At 40.5% G+C, this 23,396-nt stretch overlaps 1 protein-coding gene across 8 annotated transcripts in view; it reads right to left on the bottom strand.

Moving 5' to 3' along the window:
* Positions 1 to 23,396, bottom strand: part of NEO1 (neogenin 1) — a 219,602-nt gene that overhangs the window by 29,803 nt on the left and 166,403 nt on the right. For 6 of the 8 annotated variants that reach the window (XM_049852788.1, XM_049852791.1, XM_049852794.1 and 3 more), the window contains 7 exons: positions 22,224 to 22,273; positions 20,547 to 20,694; positions 16,061 to 16,171; positions 14,960 to 15,154; positions 5,723 to 5,818; positions 2,087 to 2,310; positions 1,866 to 2,004 (listed from right to left, as the gene is read on the bottom strand). In XM_049852788.1, the coding sequence (XP_049708745.1) occupies positions 1,866 to 2,004; positions 2,087 to 2,310; positions 5,723 to 5,818; positions 14,960 to 15,154; positions 16,061 to 16,171; positions 20,547 to 20,694; positions 22,224 to 22,273 (963 nt within the window). The remainder of the gene's footprint in view (positions 1 to 1,865; positions 2,005 to 2,086; positions 2,311 to 5,722; positions 5,819 to 14,959; positions 15,155 to 16,060; positions 16,172 to 20,546; positions 20,695 to 22,223; positions 22,274 to 23,396) is intronic. The other 2 variants (XM_049852790.1, XM_049852792.1) reach the window with 1 other exon arrangement.

Raw genomic sequence — 23,396 nt, 5'->3', positions numbered from 1 at the left:
GAACAGTTATGTAGGGAAATCAAACGACACTTGCATTTACCAAGCATTTTACAAACAGTACCTTGATTACTATTTATGACAACCTTGAGAAGTAGTTACCACTACCCCGGCTTTACACATTACCCGTTGCCGTCGAGTCGATTCTGACGCATAGCGACCCTACAGGACAGAGTAGAACGGCCCCATAGAGTTTCCAAGGAGTGCCCGGTGGATTTGAACTGCTGACCTTTTGTTAGCAGCTGTAGCTTTTAACTACTATGCCTCCGGGGTTTCCGCTTTACACATTAGGAAGCCAAAAATGAGAGAAGTTATGTAATTTGCCTAAGGTAACATCCCTTCCGTCCCCCCAATTTGGACTATTTTGTTAAAATGTTTTTAAGTGTAAAATAGTTCTGTCTCTCATTTATTTGGCTTTCCAAAATAAATATGGCTGTTAAAAGCCCAATTACCTCAAAGAATAAATGATTTACAAATTGGTGTTTTTCATTTTAAGTTTATGCTGAAAACCTACTGTCAACTATTGAGGCTATTACTCTGAAACGTAAAGCTATTTATGGGACAGGAAAACCAATAAAATAAAAGTGACAGTGTATTTCTTATGTTTCCATGCTATGGCTGAAAACTTTTAAAATACTACTAGGGAAATGAGCAAATTAAATACATCCTTAAATGTACTCTTCTCTTCCTAAAATACAGGAATTCTAGTAGAAAATGGAAATGCAAACATCCTAAGGAAAACACAATCGCATTTATTAGCTCATGAGTTGGAATTAAAGCCAACACATGTTCTTTAAAACTCTGGCAGAGAAAGCAAACTCAAGATCTATAAGTTTTTGTGCAATACATTTCTAGCTCTCCACATCCAACCCTTTTCTCTGTAGGAAGTCCAACTAACTCTACGGAAGACAAAACGATGTTAGGGCCAAGCCCAGTCTGGGGAGGAACTATAGCTCCATTTTTTCATTCAGGCATAGGACAGAAAGAATTAGGAGGCCTGAACAGAGAGAAACTCCCAATGCTTACACGTATCCCCATGTTAGGAAAGTCCAAAGGGTGGAAGGGTAGGCCGAAAAGTCACCAAGAAGCAAACAGAACCTCAAACTCAGATGGCCTCCTTGCTCCTTAATTTACTTAGTTTTCTTTTGTCTCTCATGTCCACTTACAAACACAAACCCTATGGATATTTCAGTGGGAAGCACTAACCAGACACTACCTGGTTTGCAAGAGAGCTGCAGAAGCAGCTTTGAGGTCACCTGGTAGAGTGCTCAGGCTCTAGGAGGTAAGGTACTGGTAGCTGCTTGGTGAAGGGCAGGCTGCTTCATCTCTTCTATTACAATTTACCAGTGAAGCAGGATTATCGACAATAATCCCTTACATCTACATAGGGCTTCAGTAATTTACTGGATGCTTGCCCATCTGTTCCTCATTTTACCCTTACGGTAACACTGCGCGGCAGGAAAGGCAAGGCTTACTGCCCTCCTTTTTACAGATGGAAGAAACCAAGATTCAGAGAGGCTGGGTGATTTGCCCATGATCACACACAAGCAGTAAATGGCAGAGCTGGGATTGAATGCTAGTCTCTTCATCTCTAAAATCTGGAATGCTTTGTATTATACTATCCTGTTATTTGTTCATTTTTTGTACAGTTATTAAGAAACCCTGTCAGTTGGACTAGCAAACACCAAACTCCAATTCTAAGTGTTCCCTGTGTTCTATAGATATGTCAATTCACACGCTCAGCTCTTCCCTTTGGTAGTACCCGCAGGAGATGAGGCATCTCATGACTTGGCAGGTGGCAGATGCGCATGAACTTCCATTGGCTTTCCACATCTTGCAAAGAGAAAAGACACTCTGTTGACATATACCTAATTCAAAGGTGGTCCCATGGGCTGTCATACTCCATGTGCTTGATCTTCGACCTTTGGTCACCATCACAGAGAATTCATACAGTGTATTTGGTTTTAAACCAGTCACCAAATAATTCAAAGTTGTTGCATTTGCATTCTGGAAAGATATGAATCAAGAACTTTAGAATCAGAAAATATCAATAATTAGCTTTTCTCACCCAGGGCAAATGTGTCAGTACCTTGTACTTGGTGTTTGCTGGGATGTTGGTCTTCCAGCGGACTGTGTAGTATCGTGAGTCTGTAATCTTCTGGTGTTTGGGCAGTGAGTTGTCTGCCCACGTAATCCTTATGGTGTCATGACTCAGAATGGAAGCCTGAACTCCCACTGGTGGCATCATGGGAGTGGGATCTGGCACTGGAGTGTATGGAGCATTAATAACAAATAAATCAACTTCAGAAGTGTCTGGGTAGAAAGTAATTAAAAAAGGGGAGTGGCATTTTAACATAAACAAAAATAAAAGAAAAGGGAAATGCAGGGTAATGTAATGGAATGAAAGGTGAGAAATGGAGAAAAAGAAAGAGAACCTGGAATTAATAGACAACCATCATTCATTTAAAAGAATATACCCACTTTTGTTCTTTCAGGAAAAATCTGCAGGAAAATGTCTGGAGAGCAGTACTTAACCATAATCTCTACTGCATTCTATAGGCATATTAAAATTTGACATTCCAGTGGTTATATTAACTTATTCATCCTTGAATTTTCCTTAAAATTACTTGCAAATTCTACCTCCTGTACAATAAGGATCATGAAAAGACAAAAACTGATTTTAAAATCAAGGGTACAATTTCTGAACAAGCAACACAAACCTTATGGTCTGTTTTAATATTTTAGTGAATGTGGGTGAATTTTCAGGACACGGGTCATAACTACATGTCACTGGACATATAAGAGTCCTACTTTCAAACTTTGAGTTCTGAATGTCAGCTCACAGCAACTTAGCCTGGCCTGGGTATCGGGGGTAACTGACACCCACACAGGGTCAAGTTTAGATCAGCTGATGTCCTGTGTCTAAAGGCAGTACACCCAGATGGCTTACATCCAAGTAAAGCAAAAGGAACTCAAGGGCATTACTCTTCTTTGAGGAAAGGTAAGCTGACACCATATGCTGGAGTGGCTGCTATACTTTTTTCAGGAGAGTCAGAAAACACTCCAGTGATGAACCCAATCAATTATGGGACCTACCATTGTTATCACAGGTCCAAGTGACACAGCCTTTAAGAACTGCAGAAGTCAGAATACTTATTTGACGGAAAGAAATACCTATGCGGTGGTCTGTGTCATATGTAATGGACACATTCTCTAAGCATGACAGCCGAACAGAGGTCAGAATGAGCCAAAGGTACTAAGGATGACCATGGGCCCAGGGCAACACAGCAGGGTTTGTTTGGACTTTAAAAACCTTTGGTTAGGTTTTCTAAGTATATATGCGCTGACTTATTTTAAACTCAAGTATTAAAATGGGTTTCCCATGAGGCTGTGGGACTAGCCCTTAAAACTCAAAATCTGAAACAGCACAGGTCTTGTGTGCGATTTTACTGCCAAGCTAAAGTAACAGTCTCCATTTGTGTAGTTCCTACACAATGAGGGCTAAAATTAACAGAGGAACAGCCCACATTATAATCACTGGCTTTGTTCAAAGACCATCAGGGGGTATACCACCAATTAGTTACAGAAGATGTACCTTCAGGTGGGAAAATCACTAGCATTCTTTGGGGATTTTTTTTTTAATTTGTACCAACTTCTTGGAAAAGATAACTGGCTTACATGACTTGTGAAAATTTCCTTGTGTATTTCCAAACAGCAGGAGACTTTTTTAAAGTTACAATAAAAGAAAATAATTTCAAATTGTTTTTTTCTCTAATAGGTGGATATAGAAAGTAGCAAGCCACTTATTTAAATATCCTCTTTTTGACTTGGTATTTTTTCCTTTCTAGAATATTAAAGCAAATTTTAAAATAACCTATAAATTGTAAGCACATTGGAGCAGAAGATAGGACAGAACTACCAAACATGCAGTAAGGATGGGAAAAAAAGCGGGGGCGGGGGGACAGAGATTATCTTTTAAGAAGAATACTGCGAAATCTGCACTATTATGCAAAGTATCCAGGAAACACAGCAGGAAATACAGATTCAAAATTCTGGGAAACAAATGGCAAAGGACATTTATGAAAATTATAAATGCTCTGGTTTTCGGTACCCTTTAAAAATTTGGAAACCCTGGTGGCGTAGTGGTTAAGTGCTATGACTGCTAACCAAAGGGTGGGCAGTTCAAATCCGCCAGGTGCTCCTTGGAAACTCTATGGGGCAGTTCTACTCTATCTTACCGGGTTGCTACGAGTCCGAATCAACTGAATGGCAGCAGGTTTGGTTTTGGTAAAAATTTGCAATTCTAATACATTTACTTCAATAACCTTTAGCATTCAGATAGAAATGAGATATTTTATATATCTGTAGAAATTTTATATTGATATGTATATGCCTTTATTTTAAAGGTATGTGCAGTGTAACAGATCACTTTTATGTGGCCTTTCTTGCCATGGTCTCATAAATCTCACCAAACGATTGGGTAGGACTATCCAAATAAGGTGCCTGTGGCCCACAAAGGGGGATTAGACAGCTTGCTAATAATGCAAATAAGGTACACAGTATCCCTGTGGCAGTGGGACCCTGCAAATAAGGTATATGGAATCCTAACAAGGGGAGTGGTCAGTTTTGCCATCCCACTAGGCTTAAAGGGAGACAGAGAGAGAGAAAGGGGGGAACTGTAACACAGAATACAGTGAGAGAGAGCAATAAAGCAGTGGCAAGAGCGATGGCGCAAGATGGCAGGACCCAGGAGACTGGCTCGAGACGGCTGCTATGGAGCTTGCCAACCCACTGAGGTAGGAGCTTTGTAACACTTGCCCAAGCAGGGGAGAGGCAAGGCATGGGTGAGAAGAAGCTGTCCTGATGGAGAACTGTATCCTGAGTCATTTCTGATCCTGAGTTGTACCCTGTTACTTCCCTAATAAACCACTTAGCTGTAAATGGTTTGTGAGTTCTGTGACATGTTGCATGAATTACAGAACCGGAAGACCAGAGGGAGATTACCGAGGAGCAGTGGAGTAGCTGACGTTATAGAGATGCTGGAGTGGTACAGCAGCCTGGAAAAGTTGGACATTTGGGACGTCTTTAACCTCTGCCTCACAGGAATCAGCTTTGTGCCGATCCTTATAAATTACTCATTTAGTATTACAAATAAATTAAAAAGAAAAAAAATATTTGGTCTTCTCTGTAATAAATGTACCACTGATCAAATGGATAGTACTTACGACTTGATACTTTTTATGTAAATAAAACTCATGAAAGGCAAATAGAAAAACACTTTCCCAACCAACTCAGGTGATGACTAGTGAAACAAGGGTTAGATTTACCAATCATATACATTTACTGCCACCATCCACAATTCAGATAATTCCTCCAGATATATGGATAACCTTTCATTTATTGACTCATTTTAGTTATAACTTACATGACCAAAAGATGGGAAAACACCATGAATTCCCTAAAAAAACGCTGCCTGGAGCCCAACACATTAAAACCGTGTTATATATTTACACAGAATTGCTTACATGGCAGAACTGTTAATATTCTCCAAAAAGCAAACCAAGAATTAACAGAACTTTCCATGTTAAAAGCACATTTGAAGTCTGCACCATAAAATGTAATATACTTTTCCTTCTACTGACACCTATGAGGCAGGCCCCAGGCCAACACTCTATTTAAGCTCCTGGAAAAACGGCTGAAAGCCGGGATAGACAGGATAGCTTACCTGTGTGAGGCCTGGTCACAGCACTCTCATATAGAGGAATGCCTTCACCCACATTGTTAAATGCTTTCAGGGTAATCACATAGTGAGAGCTGGGATCTAAAGAAAAGAAACAAGTTGAAAACACTTAAACAATTCCTCACTACAGAATTAAAAAAATAATAAAATTCAAGCATAACTGTGCATGATCTTACTGCAAAGGACAACAGGGAGTTTTTTTGTTTGTTTTTACTTTTCATGTGAGATTATTTTGGGGTGGGGAAAGATGTGGAGATGGAGGCACAGACAGTGTAGAAAAACCGCCTGAGGTCAACTTCCAGGAATTGGCCCCAGGAGGAGAGGATGACCATGCCTCTTTTAGCCCCTACTATGGTTTAATGATGTTCACTGTATGGCGCAAGGCTTGGATGAGAATGTGTAAATAGGATTTTCATGTGCTGGCAGCCTGTAGGTGGAGCTTGGAACTAAACAAACCCCTTTCCACCCCTGAAGGACAGGGATTAGAACAGCCAAGGTAGAGAAGTAGGAGATGAACCTACTAACTACTAACTGTCCTTAATCCTTTAAACCTCACCTAGCTATCATGACGACTTCTTGGTTGAGTAAGATACAGCCCAGGATTTAAACTGCACTGCTGTGACTGGCCTGGAGATGACGCTGAAGGTAATGCAAGACTGGCCAGAGTGCTACCCCAGAGTGAGAGACACTCTCTCTGGGAGATCATGTAAAGTGCTACTATTTAGATGCAGAGAAAAGAGGAGATACTGAACAGGCTGAATAGTATGCATTTTCCAACTGGCTGAGGTAAGTCAGAAGACTCTAAAATTGATCACATTTTTGATTCAGGTAAGGTTTAGTATGGGTACTTCCAAGGTCCAGTTTCACAAATAAAGATTGGGCTTGACAGAAGTGTTCCAGGGTGAGAGGCTGACCCATTCTACTCACTTATGGCAAAGTTGGGCAGTTTTCCAAAGTGGCCACACCTCAAGTGGCCTGCCTTACTTTAACAATTTAAAACAGCTTCTTTGCTTGATGGCCGGCCCACTATGATGGTTAAGGTTACACGCCAACTTGGCTGGGCCATGATTCTCAGTGGTTTGGCAGTTATGTAATGATGTAGTTATCCTCCATTTTGTGATAGAATGTAAGCATCTCCATGATGTCATCTGGTGTGATCAGCCAATCTGTTTTATAGTAAGTTTCTTTGGGGCTGTTTCCCTGTCCTTCAGGGATAGAAAGGGTTTGTTTAGTTCCAATATATATGGATGCTCTGGCAAAGCTCACTGGCTTTTGCTCACTCTGGATCATGCATCTGGCTTGTCATCATCTGACCTGCAGTTTTTGGGACTTGAGCCAGCAGCCTGCCATACTGCCTGCCAATCTTGGGATTCATTGGCCTCCACAGCCTGTGAGCCAGCAGCCTGAAATCTGACCTGCTGTTCCTGGGTCTGTCAGCCCCCACAGCTACACGAGTCAGGAGAAACCTCCATCCTGACACCTGATCCACAAACTTGGCACTTGCCAGCCTCTACAACCATGTGAGCCATTACCTTGAAATAGATCTCTCTCTCTCTCTATACGCTTTGCCGGCTTTGCTTCTCTAGAGAACTCATCCTAAGACACCCACTTACTCTCTAGATATCAGTGGGCAATACAGAGGCATCAGATCTCCCCAGGTCAGAGAGAAGGGTCTTGGGCAACATGACCAATGGTAATGCTGTTCACTGAGATCAAGGACAGAGGCAGAGCAGCCATGATGTACAAATTTTCAAGGCTTGATTCTAGGCTCTCGTCTACCCTCACTCTTCTCTCTCTCTCTCTCTGTGCTTTCATTTCCTTAGCTTTGATTAGCACTTATGTGCCACTGACTACAAATACATATCTCTAGACTAGACCTTTCTTTGAGCACCATACCTGTATGTTCAACTGCCTGTTTGGCATCTCCACTTGGATGTCTCAAATCTTTCTCTTCTTTCTTGCCTCCTTCTCCATCATCCTTTTAAGTAAACAATTGTCAAGTCTTGTTGATCCTACCTACTAAATATATCTTAAATTCATTTCACTCATTTGCTCTTTCTCTCCCACATCTACTGCTTCAGGTCATTGTCATTTCTGCCTAGGCCATTCTAACAGTCTCTCTGTCTCCACATTTCCACTTTTGCTACCTTCAAATTAATTCTCCCCACACAGCCAGTGATCTTTTAAAGGAGTAAATGTGAATGTGTCCACGGTCCTGCTTAAAAATCTTCAAGCCTTTTAATAAAATCCCAAATTCTTAAAATGACCTATTAGGTACTACATGGCTTGGCTTCTACCAAACTCTCCAGTCTCGTCTCTCACCTCTCTTTGCCTTGTTGTCTAGGCTCCATCTCCACTGGCCATCTCTCAGTTCACTGAGCACCACGCTCTCTCTTACCACTGGACCCCTGTACTGGGGACACATCCTACTCTCCCTCTTTATCTAAACCAAAAAACCAAACCCACTGCCGTTGAGTCAATTCCAACTCATAGCGACCCTATAGGACAAAGTAGCACTGCCCCATATGGTTTCCAAGGAGCACCTGGTGGATTCAAATTGCCATCCTTTTGGTTAGCAGCCGCAGCTCTTAACCACTATGCTACCAGGGTTCCCCCTTTGTCTAGATAATACCTATTCATCAGACAGGGCATAGTGAAGACTGGATCGTTGCTGTTGTTAGGCACTGTCGAGTCAGTTCCAACTCATAGTGACCCTATGCACAACAGAACGAAACACTGCCTGTCCTGCACCATCCTCACAATCATTGTTATGCTTGAGCCCATCATCGTAGCCACTGTGTCAACCCATCTCGTTGAGGATCTTCCTCTCTTTTGCCGACCCTCTACTCTACCAAGCATGATGCCCTTTTCTAGGGACTGGTTCCTCCTGATAACACGTCCAAAGTAAGTGAGACCAAGTCTCGCCATTTTCCCTTCTAAGGAACATTCTGGATATACTTGTTTCAAGACAGACTTGTTCATTCTTCTGGCAGTCCATCGTATATTCAGCATTCTTTGCCAACACCATAATTCAAAGGCATCAATTCTTCTTCAGTCTTTCTTATTCATTGTCCAGTTTTCGCACGCAGAAGACTGGATTAGACCCTAATTAAAGAGCCTGAACTCTCTAGTTAAATACCCCTTTCTCTTCCTCAGCGCTCTGAACAATTTCAACTATTTTGTAATGGTATTATTTCTAATAACTGGAACCATGTCTGTTTGATTCCCTGCTCTATCTCTAGCACGGTGTCTGGGATACTGCAGGTTTTCATTAAATATTTGTTGAGTGATTGACTTGTTTGGGGGAGAAGATACTGACTTTAATTTTCAACAAGCTGAATACAGAATATACCCAGGTCCAGCTACTTAGCAGTCAGATGTTGGTACAGGTCTGAAGCTAAGGAGTTATATTTAATTTGATAAATGAATGAATTCCTAAATGTACTTCTTCACCTCTGACTTGCTTCTTCTGTTCATCATATGCAACTGAGGTCTATCCATGATGATAAAGATAGCTCTAGCTTATTTTATGCCAAATGTATTGTTTTTGCTTCTTCTTAACATGTACTCTCTTTTCTTATCAACTCTGTTTATTCTCTTCAGAATAATATAGTGCTCCTTCTCATCTCTCTGTTTTCAAACACTACTGTGACTCAGGTTTTCAAGCACAAGTTAAGTTTCTTCCCTGAATGTTCTACTCTGCCCAGCTAGTTCTCCTTTCTCTGAACATACTTTGCTTCAACTCACTTAATTGTTTCTTGCATCTTGCTTTTGTTCCTCTACTAGCCTAAAAGCACTTGGAGGTCAAGGACCATGTCTTGCCTATGCTGCAAAAGATTTTCACTTCAGTAGTTGCATAAAGGGAACAGTAGGAGTTTGGTCACCACAGGGACATTTTTATCCTACCAACAAAGCTTTTCTTCTGCTTTCCCACAATAGCCTTATAAGACTGCTCATGTGGGGACAGCACTTCCTAGGTTACTAGCTGTGCCGTTTCTTCTTGGAAGGAAAAGAGAAAGACTACTTTGAGCTTTGAACGAAGCATTAAATTGCTGCTTATTTCCTATCAGAAAAGAGGAAGATAACTTATTTGTTACATACTTAAAGTTGCTCTGAGGAATGATGTTCACAAGGAAATGATTTGAATAAAAAATTTGGTCAGGACAGATTCTGAGTCAAAAGACAAGTCTTTAAAAGAAAGATCTATCATGATAATCCACCTTACCAAAATCAATTCATTCTCTATAGTGAAAATATTAATATTGCTCATTGTTTTTAAAATTAACATTGAGGTATAATTAATAAACAGTAAAATACACTCAACTGAGTTTGTTGAGTTCTGACAAATACATATACCTGTGTAATTACCACCACCATTTCTAACACCCTAAATAGTTCCCCTCACCCCTCGCGGTCAATTACCACATCCCTGGTTCCACTTTCTGTCACTATAGATGAGTTCTGCTATTCTGTACTACATAAAAATGTAATAACACAATACGTACTTTCTTGTGTCTGATTTCTCTTGCTCAGCATAATGTTTGGGAGATTCATTTATCCTGCTGTATGTATCAACAGTCTACTGCTTTTAACTGCTGAGCAGGATTCCGTCGTATGGAGAGAGTATGATTTACCATTTACCTGTTAATGGACATTTGTGCTACATCCCCTTTCGGGCTTGTAAATATGAAGCTTCCAAACCGTGGTCATACCCATCAGTTGTTCCCACGAGCAAATACTAGAATTCCAACTGTTCCATATCTTTGCTGATATTTGGTACTGTCAGTCTATTAACTTTTAGCCACTCTAGTTGGTGTGTTGTAGTGTTTCACTGTGGTTTTAATTTGCATTTTTCTGAGGATTAATCATGTTGAACATCTTTTCATTTACTTATTGTCCACTGATTTTTCTTCTTAAGTGTCTGTCCAAATCTTTTACCTACTTTTTAAAAAAATAATTTCTATTGTGCTTTAAGTGAAAGTTTACAAATCAAGTCAGTCTCTCACACAAAAACCCATATACACCTTGCTACATACTCCCAATTACTCTCCCCCTAATGAGACAGCCTGCTCTCTCCCTCCACTCTCTCTTTTCGTATCCATTTCGCCAGATTCTAACCCCCTCTGCCTGCTCATCTCCCCTCCAGGCAGGAGATGCCAACATAGTCTCAAGTGTCCACCAGTTCCAAGAAACTCACTCCTTACCAGCATCCCTCTCCAACCCATTGTCCAGTCCAATCCATGTCTGAAGAGTAGGCTTCGGGAATGGTTCCTGTCCTGGGCCAACAGAAGGTCTGGGGGCCATGACCACCGGGGTCTTTCCAGTCTCAGTCAGATCATTAAGTCTGGTCTTTTTATGAGAATTTGGAGTCCGTATCCCACTGCTCTCCTGCTCCCTCAGGGGTTCTCTGTTGTGTCCCCTGTTAGGGCAGTCATCGGTTGTGGCTGGGCACCATCTAGTTCTTCTGGTCTCAGGATGATGTAGTCACTGGTTCATGTGGCCCTTTCTGTCTCTTGGGCTCGTAATTACCTTGTGTCCTTGGTGTTCTTCATTGTCCTTTGATCCAGGTGGGTTGAGACTCACTGATGTATCTTAGATGGTCACTTGTTAGTGTTTAAGACCCCAGACACCACTCTTCAAAGTGGGATGCAGAATGTTTTGTTAATAGATTTTATTATGCCAAATGACTTAGATGTCCCCTGAAACCATGGTCCCCAAACCCCTGCCCCTGCTACGCTGGCCTTCGAAGCATTCAGTTTATTCAGGAAACTTCTTTGCTTTTGGTTTAGTCAAATTGTGCTGACCTCCCCTGTATTGTGTGTTGTCTTTCCCTTCACCTAAAGTAGTTCTTATCTACTATCTAATTAGTGAATACCCCTCTTCCACTCCCCTCCCTCCCCGCTCTCGTAACCAAGAAAGAGTGTTTTCTTCTCAGTTTAAACTGTTTCTCAAGTTCTTATAATAGTGGTCTTATACAACATTTGTCCTTTCGCAACTGACTAATTTCACTCAGCATAATGCCTTCCAGGTTCCTCCATGTTATGAAATGTTCCACAGATTCCTCACTGTTCTTTATTGCATAGTATTCCATTGTGTGAATATACCATGATTTATTTACCCATTCATCTGTTGATGGGCACTTTGGTTGCTTCCATCTTTTTGCTATTGTAAACAGTGCTGCAATAAACATGGGTGTGCATATCTCTGTTCGTGTAAAGACTCTTATTTCTCTAGGATATATTCTGAGGAGTGGGATTGCTGGGTTGTATGGTAGTTCTATTTCTAGCTTTTTAAGGGAATGCCAAATTGATTCCAAAGTGGTTGTGCCATTTGACATTCCCACCAGCAGTCTGGTGGGAATCCAATCTCTCTGGGTTCCAATCTCTCCATAGCCTCTCCAACATTTATTCTTTTGAGTTTTTTGGATTAATGCCAGCCTTGCTAGAGTGAGATGAAATCTCATTGTAGTTTTAATTTGCGTTTCTCTAATGGCTAATGATCGTGAGCATTTCCTCATGTTATCTGTTAGCTGCCTGAATGCCTTCTTTAGTGAAGTGTCTATTCATATCTTTTGCCCATTTTTTAATTGGGTTATTTGTCTTTTTGTAGTTGAGTTTTTGCAGTATCCCATAGATTTAAGAGATCAGGCACTGATCGGAAATGTCATAGCTAAAAACTTTTTCCCAGTCTGCAGGTAGTCTTGTTACTCTTTTGGTGAAGTCTTTGGATGAGCATAGGTGTTTGATTTTTAGAAGCTCCCAGTTATCTAGTTTTTCTTCTGCATACCCACTTTTTATTGGATTGTCCTATTACTGAGTTGTAAGAGTTCTTTACACACTGTAGATTCAAATTCTTTGTCAGATATTTGAATGGAGGCTATTTTCTCCCAGTCTGTGACTCGCCTTTTCATTTTATTGGTGTCTTTCCAAAAGTAGGAGTTTTTAATTTTGATAAGGTCCAACTCATCAAATATTTTCTTTTACGATTTGTACTTTTTTTTGCATCCTAAGAAATCCTTGCCTACCCTCAAGGTCATGTAGATTTTTATACTGTGTTCTCTTCTAGATGTTTTATACTTTTAGCTCTTGTATTTAGATCTGTTTTTGTTTATAACGTGAGGTAAGGGTCAAGATACATTTTCTTTCCCATACAGATATCCAATTGTTTCCACACCTCTTGTTGAAAAGACTAGCCTCTTCCCATTGATTGAACTACCTCAACAGCTTTGTCAAAATTCAGTTAACCATACAGGCATTGATCTATTTCTGGACTTGTTTCATTAATTTATAACACCTACCCTTACACTAATACCACTACAGTGTCTTGATTACTGCAGCTTTATAGTTAGTTTTGAAATCAGGTAGTATGAGTCCTCTGACCTTATTCTTCTTTTGAAAAATTTTTTTTGGATATTCTTGGTTTTTTTGTTATTCGATATAAATTTTGAAGCAACCTGTCAATTTCTATAAAAAATTCTACTGAGATTTTACTTGAAACTGCATTGGGGAGAACTATCTTCTGAACAGTTCTGCATCTTCCTATCTGTGAACATCGTATCTCCATTTATTTAGGTCTTCTTTAATTTTCCTTAGCAATGATTTCTAGTTTTCAGTGTACAGATCTTGAACATATTTTATAAAGTTATTCCTAAGTACTTCATATTTTTGATGCTACTATAAATGGTATTATTATTTTAACTCCGATTTTCCAATCTGTATACTGACTTTGTATCTTGCAACCTTGCTAAACTCCCTGGTGGCATAAATGGCTAAGTGCTCAGCTGCAACTGAAAGATTAGAGGTTCGAACCTACCCAGTGGCTCCACAGGAGAGAGACCTGGCGATCTGCTTCTGTGAAGATTACAGCCAAGAAAACCTTACAGGGCAGTTCTACTCTGTCACATGGCACCACTATGAGTCAGAACTGTCTTGGCAGCACCTAACAAAAATATTATCTTGCAACCTTGCTAAACTCATTTATAGTTTAGTAGCTTTTTGTAGCTTCCTTAGGATTTCTACTCCATTAACAATGAGCACATGCAGTGTTTATGCCTTGATCTGTAAATATCGTTTCTCATAAAAGAAACCACGGCTCCTTGGAGAAATGGCTGATTTCAGGGCTGAGGCTAGGAAAATACCAGATGAACCTGGGACATCTTACTTTGTCCAAAGAAAGATGGGAAAGGTCAAATGGACAGAGGGGCCATTCTCTCTCTGTGGGGAAGAAGGAAAGCTCTTCCTTATCTTAGAGTGCTAATAAACATAGAAGGGATAATGGAATTGGAAAATCACTATTTAGGAAATACCATAGTGACAACTGCTACCATAAGATCGCTATGAGTAAGAACTGACCTGATGGCACTCAAGAGTAACAACACAGATGCTGAAACTAGCAAGTCAAAGTTTGATGAAAAACAAGACCTTTACAAAGACTCATGGTGTCTCCCCCAAAAGGCATTTACTAATTATGAAGGAAAAAATAACAACTATATTGGAAAAGCCTGGCAGATATCATTTCAACCAAGGAATGAAAGTTAACATCACTAACAATAAGCTAAATAGACATCAGGTACCTCTGATACGATGCACCACCAACAACACAACACTTCTGTGCTATTCCTTCCAAAAATTCATAATGTGAATCTAATCAGGAGGAAACATTTGACAAACCTAAGTTAAGAGACAGTCTACAAAATATACAAGGCCTGCACTTTGCAAAAATGTAGTAGTAATGAAAGACAAGGAAAGACAGAGAAACTGTACTATGTTGAAAAAAAAAACTAATGGCATATGATAACTAAATAAACCTGGGCCAGAAAACCGTGTTTTTCTTTTGTTTCAAAGGGCATTTAACGAGACAACTGGTAAATATGAATAAAGCCTATAGATATGGGCCTGATGTTAATGTCCTGATTTTGATAACTGAACTGTGGTTACATTAGAAAATGTCCTCATTTTTAGCAAGTGCTCATTAAAGTATTAATGGGTAGAGGGATATCGTGTCTGTAACTCTCAAATGGTTCAGAAAAAACGTGTATATATAGACAGACAAAGAATGGTAAAGCAAATGTGGTAAAATGTTAGCCTTTGGAGAATCTAGGTGAAGGTTACATAGGAATTCTTTGTACTGTTTTTGCAACTTTTCTGTAAAAATGATTATTACAATATAAAAGGTTAAAAAAAAAATCACTGGTACAATGATTCCTTGATTTAACAAACTTACCCAGGTTTTCGATGGTGTAATAGCGCTGCTTATAGTCCACTTTGATGGTCTGGGCATGAGGGCTGCCAATGCCATAACCAATGGCATAACCTCTGACTACAATGTTCTGATTCTCTGGCGGAGTCCAGCTTACTACGATACTAGTGACAAGCGGGCGGACATGAAGAGAACTAGGCACTTCAGGAACACGAGTTTCTGGGAATGAAAACAGAAAAGCAAGATGAGACCCACCTTCCTTTTGGATATTTCACCATCCTTGGCAATGGTGCTCAGTCCCCTGCCAAACTGTTTGGGGCTAAATGTTTTCCATTATGCCCAAGAGTTTAAAGAGAACTTGTATGTACAGTGAAACATGGCCCATGGTTTTACTACATTCTAAGAACAAAACCAAACCCAATCAGCCTTATTAATATCATGGATTCTGACGCCATGGTCAGAAAATATAAGACACTGCAATGTTACCTTGGAAAGGGAAGACAAAGATTCAAGAACGTCTGCTCGGGAGAAAAACACATAAAGTGCCTTTCAATAGTTGCCTGTCCCTCTTGGTCCCAGCTCCAAACTTAACCAGGCAGAATGAGAAAGGCATAAAATTCCGAGTAATTAGAAGCCTGTTGTCAACAGGTGGATAAGCATTACATTATAGCAGTATTCATTTTTTTTTATCCTCCTAATAAGAGGCTTAAAAAGGGTGGCAATTTACAGTATTTTTCACATATATTATTTCAAGGCATAAATTACTACCTTATTTTAAAAATTAGTAAACTGAGAATTAAAGCTCAGGTCTTTTGTCTCCCTAGTCCAACACCTGTCACTGACACAGGTGCTACATATACACACCCACTTTGGGCCACATGTTTAACAAACAGGGGAGAAAAAGAATAGGATGTGTCCAGGACTAAGGAAAAAGGGAAACTGCAATTGAAATGAAGACATGATTTATGGGCCTCAGCTTTAAATTTCAGATCATCTATCTACTTAATGGCCTTGGTAAAAAAAAAAAAAAAAAAAAACAGACCCAGAGCACCTGTCTAAATTTCATTTGTTTTGGTTCTGCTTTAGTACTCAGAATGTGTCAGTCCCACCAATTGTTGTTCTTACCATCTAAGTCACTTTCAAAAGTTTCAGCAGACAGCCAGTCCGTAGCCGGGCCTGTACCATTGACTGTAAGAGCAGCCACTCTGAAATTATATTCGGTCCCCCGATCAAGACCTGAGACCCAAACAAGAAATAAGACAAGCTGAAACAAAAGCCTTGGGAAAACAAGACTAATAATTGTTCATTAAAGCAAATATCTCATCCACCAATTCAGTAAGGCCTGGATATTCTACTTGATGGGGAGCATGTATGTAGTTATTATCTTATAAGGTTTCAATTAGTCAACAGAACCAGCAAGACATAAATACAACACAATAGCTCCCTCCTCTAAAGCAGAGGCTGAAGCCCACACATCCCCAAAGGAGAAAAGAAAATCAGTAAAGCTTCCAGGAAATTAAGATTTATTTTTTTAAGAGCTAGAAGCGCCTTAACCCATTGCTGTTGAGTCGATTCCAACTCACAGTGACTCTATAGGACAGAGTAGAACTGCCCCATATGGCTTCCAAAGAGTGCCTGGTGGATTCGAACTGCCCACCTTTTGGTTAGCAGCCATAGCTCTTAACCAGTACATCACCAGGGTTTCCAGAAGGCACCTTAGGCATCATTTAATCCCATCCCTTTATTTTGTTACTACGGAATCTAAGGCCAAAAAGAGGCCAAAGATAATGAAAGAGTTACAATAAAGGAACACAGTCAGTTGATCTCAGGAGACACCAAAAGCCAGAAGAGAATGCAAACATGTAGCTCCTTTCATCAGGTTACCTCTGCTCTCTGAGCCACCCCATCACCACAGCAGAGAAATTTTAAACACCATATAAGGCCTAGATAGGTATTTCTCAGCAACCTGGTAGCTCATAAGTACATATAGTAAGAGAGGTTTAAAAAAAAAAAAAAAAACAACTTTCTATCATGTAACTTTTATACTTAATACTAGCTAATAAAGCACATGATTTATCCATGTATTGAGGGCATCAAAGATTCAGATATAAAAGTCTATCTTACTAAGCAAGGCAACAGTCAATAATAATATAGTCAGTTATTAATACATTCACACATACATTTTGGTTGTTGTCAGTGCTGACCCATAGCGACCCTACGTACAACAGAAGGAAACACTGCCCGGTCCTGCACCCTCCTCACAATTGTTGTACCGTACATTTTTAGAGGACTTAAATACCAGATATTATGCTAGATCTTATAAGGCTTATGAAAAATTACCCTACCTCCTCATATGCAGATCAAGAGCTCTTTGGCCAGCAGCAAAGTACAGAAAACCCAATCAAAGAACTTGGCCAGGCTACAAGTTGAGCCTAGGCTCAGTTAATCCTGTTGCATGGTACTGGGGGACACATGGTGGGTTCTGCTCTCTGCAGGCCCATATTGAATCTGTTTACCCACAAGAAGGCAAAGAATGAGAAATATGGAGGAGTAAAATGGCTGGGCCGAAGTCAGTTTACCTCCCTGCCTCCTCCCCATGTACACTGAACCAGAAAGTGCTAGAGCAGGCTGTACATGTACTTATGACTGTTACCAGACAGTAACCTGGACTACTAGCAAACACGGGGCTCAATCAACGTCTGGAAAGAATGTAACCAATCAGATTATCATTCCCTCCCCTTTCGGGAGACATTAGAATGTAAGAGAGGAATGAGAGAGTGAGCAAGTGAGAAGAGAGAGTATGTGTAAAGAGGGTTAAGAGTTTCTCTTTTCTGAAAGGGCCGCATAAACCAGAGACTACATCAGCCTGAGACCAGAAGAGCTAGATGGTGCCCGGCTACAATCAATGACTACCCTGTCAGAGACCACAACAGAGAACCCCTGAGGGAGCAGGAGAGCAGTGGGATGCAGACCCCAAATTCTCATAAAAAGACCAGACTTAATGGTCTGACTGAGACTAGAAGGACCCCGGTGGTCACGGCCCCCAGACCTTCTGTTGGCCCAGAAGCCAATTCTTGGTTGGTTCCCAAAGCCAACTCTTCAGACAGGGATTGGACTCGACAATAGGTTGGGGAGGGATACTGGTAAAGAGCGAGCTTCTTGGATCAGGTAGACAATTGAGACTATGCTGGTATCTCCTCCCTGGAGGGGAGATAAGAGGGTAGAGGGGGTTAGAAGCTGGTGAAATGGACACAACAAGAGAGAGTGGACGGAGGGAGCAGGCTGTCTCATTGGGGGAGGAATTGGGAGTATATAGCAAGGTGTATGTAAGTTTTTGTGTGAGAGACTGACTTGATTTATAAACTTTCACTTAAAGCACAATTAAAAAAAAAAAAAAGAGTTTCTCTTTTCCTAAGTAGCCTACAGAGTTTATAGTCTAAAACTAAGGCACACAAATGCATAATACAAAGATATGGCAGAAGCTTTAAGTACCTTAAGATACAATGGTACCAAAAAAAAAAAAAAAATGACAATTACTTCCAGCTAAAACTTAGTTCAACCATATAATTCATTGTCCAGTATAGGCTCTTGGTAATCCATATTTTGCCCTAACACTTATCAGGCTTTGAGCTAATGCTTCCAGAGGGCGAGGATCTCTGTTTTTGCCCACAACGGTATTCCCAGTGCCAGCACATGCTAATAAAGGTCCAAAAAAAGCCTGTTAAACAAGTAAATCTAGAGATGAATCTAAAATGCAAAGATTTTCTTGATAAAGAGCTATTTTACTATAAAAGCAGCATTTTGCTTACGTATCAAATGTTCCATTGAGAAAATGAATAGTCTCCTCATGGGAAAGGACTCTTTTTATATTGTTAGCACTCAGAACAGTACCTGTATATAATAAACATCTATCAATAAATATTCAAAATAATAGCCTCACAGATGGGAAACACTATTCCTGCTATTAGAGTAAAATCAGAGAATGACTTCAGAGACCATCTTGACTTCAGAGACTATAACGCCGCCTTAGTGAGACTCTTGGCAACATCTACTGCAGCCATGTTTACTCACTGCAGCTTAGAGATGCCAGCTTCATGCAAAGAAACTAAAAGACTGAAGATACTGTTGCAGCCAAACATCTACCTCCTCCTATTCTGAATGAAGTTAATCCTATCTCTGAGGTGAGGGGTAAAGAGAAAAGCTGGGTCATTTGAGCACACATTTCCAATGTCAGCGGCTCCCTCCATTTTTAGAAACTTTTTCCATACAAAGAATGGAATTATACTTTTTAACCCCAGATCTTGGTTATTTCAGAAACCTGGTCCCTGGGTGCACAGCAAAGTGGCTGATGCCAAGCTTCTCGAATCATTTCATTTCAATGCCTACCCAGGATGGATACAATGCAAGGAAAGTTAGAATTCTCAAAGGGTGACGAAATTCATTCTCAGGGCTTAGACAATAACAACAATACCTTCATCTCTTGAACTTCTCTTCAACCAAGTCTGCTTTTGACTTTCCTAGCAAAAATCAGTTGAGTCAGAGCTTTTGTCTCATGATTACTGCTACTATACAGTGATAATTCACAGACTCAAATTCATCTGCTTGCTTATGAAACACAGATAAGTTCTGTCGAGTTACAGAACAAAGGCAATGCATCTGAGGCAGTGGACCTACAGACACAGCCCGTGTGAGTTTACTCCCAGGGCAGGGACAGGTGGCTGAGGCTGAGGTGTATGTAGTCGAGAAGGACAGAGGCTAGGCACTGCTAAACTAATGCAGGAGAAGGCAGAATGGGCTCTGCTCAGACTACAGTCAGTTCTACAGCAGTATTAGACAACTCAGCGAATCTCTACAGAGTAAGGGCAGCTTAGGGCCATCTGTCTTTATTCTTTGCAAATGTGATTTTGCCATCCAAAGGAAGAGAAAGCACTCAATTTCCCTCCCACGCTCCTTGCCCTTGCTTAGTCGACTCTACTTCCCCCACTTGGAGAAGGGTGGATTTTCTGTGATCTGCAAGGGAAGCCTATATTCAATATGCATTGGGGCTTGTTTTTATCGGGTACACCACCTGCTCTGTTGCACATACATGGAATGCAATATGAAAGACTCTGATAGAATTTTCTAAAACTTTATAATACCCCTAGTAGCCAGTCCCTAGTAGCAGGTATAATTATTGTACTGCTGCAGCTATTTACAAATACTGCTTCAGGCCCACGAACACATGTATGGCATCAGTGTTATAAAAATCATTTCGTAGACCTCTGTTAGCAACTAGATTGAGGGGAGCAACTTCTTTGCTCCTACAGCTTTGTTTTACTTTTTTTGGACGACAAAAAAGTACTACATATTCAAAAGAGAAAAATTGGAAAATACAGAAAAAACACAAGGAAATAAAAATCAAACACAATCTCACTAATCAGAGATGGTGGAACCTGTAAGAGTGTTTTCATCAATCTGTATTGACTCAGAAGTAGACTGAACTGTTAAAAATCTTTCTGAAACACTTCTGTTTGTGTAAGTCAACAGCTCACAGCTATCATTAAACTAGCATAATTTAGTGTCTGAGAAAGATACCACATCCTAGCTTTTGCCTATGTGCAAAGCAGCTTACCTTCAATCAGCTGAGACAGCTGTGTCCCAGTTACCAGGGTTTCGGTGACATCGCTCTTCCGGGAGGCCTTTCGGTAACGAATCTTGTAGCCTGTAATCTGCCCATTTTGTGTGGCAAGAGGAGGGGGCTGCCAGTGGATCACAATACTCTGGGAAAAGTAAGGTTATATGGAGAAGAATGAACACATTAAAAGCTAGGTCTGATTCATGCCTTATTGCCCTGATTTAACTGTGCTACAGGGATTTTTTTACAGGGATGGAAAATAAAGCAGCAGGGTGCACAGACAGAGTTTTACTAAGTTACTGAATAATCGCTCAAAAATACGGTTTTATCTTAAACCCTTCAATGATCAAATGGGAAGATGATCATCAATACGGTGCAGCACGCCTTGGGCCCTTGATCTCTTGGGGTATTTTACCGGAAGGAAGACACTAGGCAGAAGTCTCAGGAAAGTTTTCAGAAGGAAAACATAAGCAGGCCAGAGGCATTTGCTTGGGTTAGGAAGCAAGCTACTGTTAGCTGTAAAGATTCTTTTTCATCTCCAGTGTGGAATAGCTGAAACCAAAATATTTCCATCTAAAACTCTTCAAAAAGGGAATTATTCATTACCAGCTGGTTATTTCTTATGAGGAAAAGGAGTCCTGGAGCACTCTTTCAAAGGGCTGAATATCTCAGTTGTCTATGTAGCCCAGAAGGGGCTCTGGACCTCTGAGGGGCATACAAGGTCCTAAGTGTACAGTGTGTGAGAACTTGACCAAAAGGGATGGTTTGAGCACATGCAACCAATCTGATAGGTATCTGCTTGGATTCACACAGGCTCATCTCACAGTCCTAAAGGACTATGTTATCATAAACTAATTATTCTTCTGCCATATCACCAAGGTTCTGGACCAGTAAGATCTAGAACGTTACCATTTACATAACAATAGCAATTTATTTGAAGAAAGTCTCAAGCAATTTTGGCATCAGAGAAAGGCAGTAAAGTTGAATAGAATAAACTAGAAACAATGTCTGTTATGGATTGAATTATGTCCCCCCAAAATATGTGTTGTAAATCCTAACCTCTATGCCTGTGGTTATAATCCCATTTGGGAATGGGTTGCCTTTGTTATGTTAACAAACAGGGTTAGTGTAGGGTGTATCTTGAATCAATCCCTTTTGAGATACAGAAAAGATTAAGCAAGCAAGCAAGCAGGCAAGCAGGCTAGGAAGCAGAGATGGGGGAGGACATATGCCAAACTACATGAAGACTGTCCAGGAGCAGAAGCTCAGAAGAAACAAGGACGTTCCTCTAGAGCCAGCAGACAGAGAAAGCCTTCCCCTAGAGCTGGGACCCTGAATTTGGGCTTCTTAGCCTCCTAAACTGTGAGAAAATAAATTTGTTTGTTAAAGCCACTCATTTGTGGCTTTCTGTTACAGCAGCACTAGATAACTAAGACAATGTCTAAGCCCAGCTTCACTAGCAAGCTTAATACCTAAGTCACCTTATTCCTCTGCTTGATGATGCTTGTTTTCAGTTACATTCTAATTTGTAGGTTTCGTATTTTTAGAAGTAGGTTATTATAACATTAGCGTTCATTTGTTTTGACAGCCTCCCACAGAATCTCCTCCTCCATAAGGCCCTCTGAGGTTCGTAACAGATCAGTAAAAATGAGCAGCAGCAACATCAAGTTTTACCTTTGAATTTCTCACTTCTACGGACAGATTCTGAGGAGCAGCACTGGGAACTAGACAGGCCAAAAGAAAAAAAGGTAAAAGGAAAATTATTTTCAATTACCCACACATCACCCATTATGAGGCTGGACTTCACACAAATGCACATCTCGAATACAAATTATGCAACCTAAAGGAGTAAAGCCAGCTGCCAGTGCCCTCATGTTCAAAGTGCTATGTTGAGGAGGTGTGGCCACGTTTGATCCATTTTATCATTCATATGTATACACCTATACCAAAGTTGGGAGCCCTGGTGGCGCAGTGGTTAAAGTGCTTGGCTGCTAACCAAAAGGTCATCAGTTTGAACATACCAGCTGCTCTCAGGGAGAAAGATGTGGCAGTCTGCTCCTGTAAAGATTAATAGCCTTGGAAACACTATGTGGGCACTTCTACTCTGTCTGATGGGGTTGCTATGGGTTGGAACTGACTTGATGGCAATGGGTTTGGTTTTGGTTTACACCAAAGTCAGTATGCACCAATGGAAAGTTAGATACTTATTTCAAGGGTATGCCAATGGCTTTCAACTTTTCTAGGTCCCTCTTCCAGACAGATTAAACCTTCTGAATATTCTTAGTTTTAGCCTATTTTTGTCTTGGGAAAGAGCCATAAGTTTTCTGGAGCCAAGTCTAATGAACATGACAAGTGAACGAACTGGGTTAACATCATTATGGTTCAAAATGAGATGTACATAAATCAATGAGCTTGGCTTTCTTGTGGGGTTCCTAAACTGGTTTTGAAGGCAGTGCTCAAGAAGAGCAAAGAGATATTTAAGAAGTAACAGAGTCAGTAAAGCTAGCCATCTGGTTTCCCAAGGCAACTACATAGCAGGGAACATTCATTTAGATGTGAGAAGTTTGGAACTGTTGGTTAAACAAACAGTTGTATAACTTTAGTTCCTGCATATCTGAACGTAAGGCAGGAGTATCTCAAAGTTAACTGCCCTCATCCTCCAGCATCTCCCTTCCTAGTGACTATAGCAAGGAAAGAAAGCTTAAGTAGACGTGATTCCTTTCCTCTCCACTTACAAAATGCTAACTCAAGCCTTTATCAATGCATTACACCAGGAGGCATGTGATGGCAGTCTGCTCCTTCACGGCTGATGTTTACGTCTGGCCATTTGCCTTAGAGAGTCAAACT

Source organism: Elephas maximus, chromosome 13 (genome assembly GCF_024166365.1).
Source record: "Elephas maximus indicus isolate mEleMax1 chromosome 13, mEleMax1 primary haplotype, whole genome shotgun sequence".
NCBI lineage: Eukaryota > Metazoa > Chordata > Mammalia > Proboscidea > Elephantidae > Elephas > Elephas maximus.
This window is presented reverse-complemented; position numbering and strand designations above follow the sequence as displayed.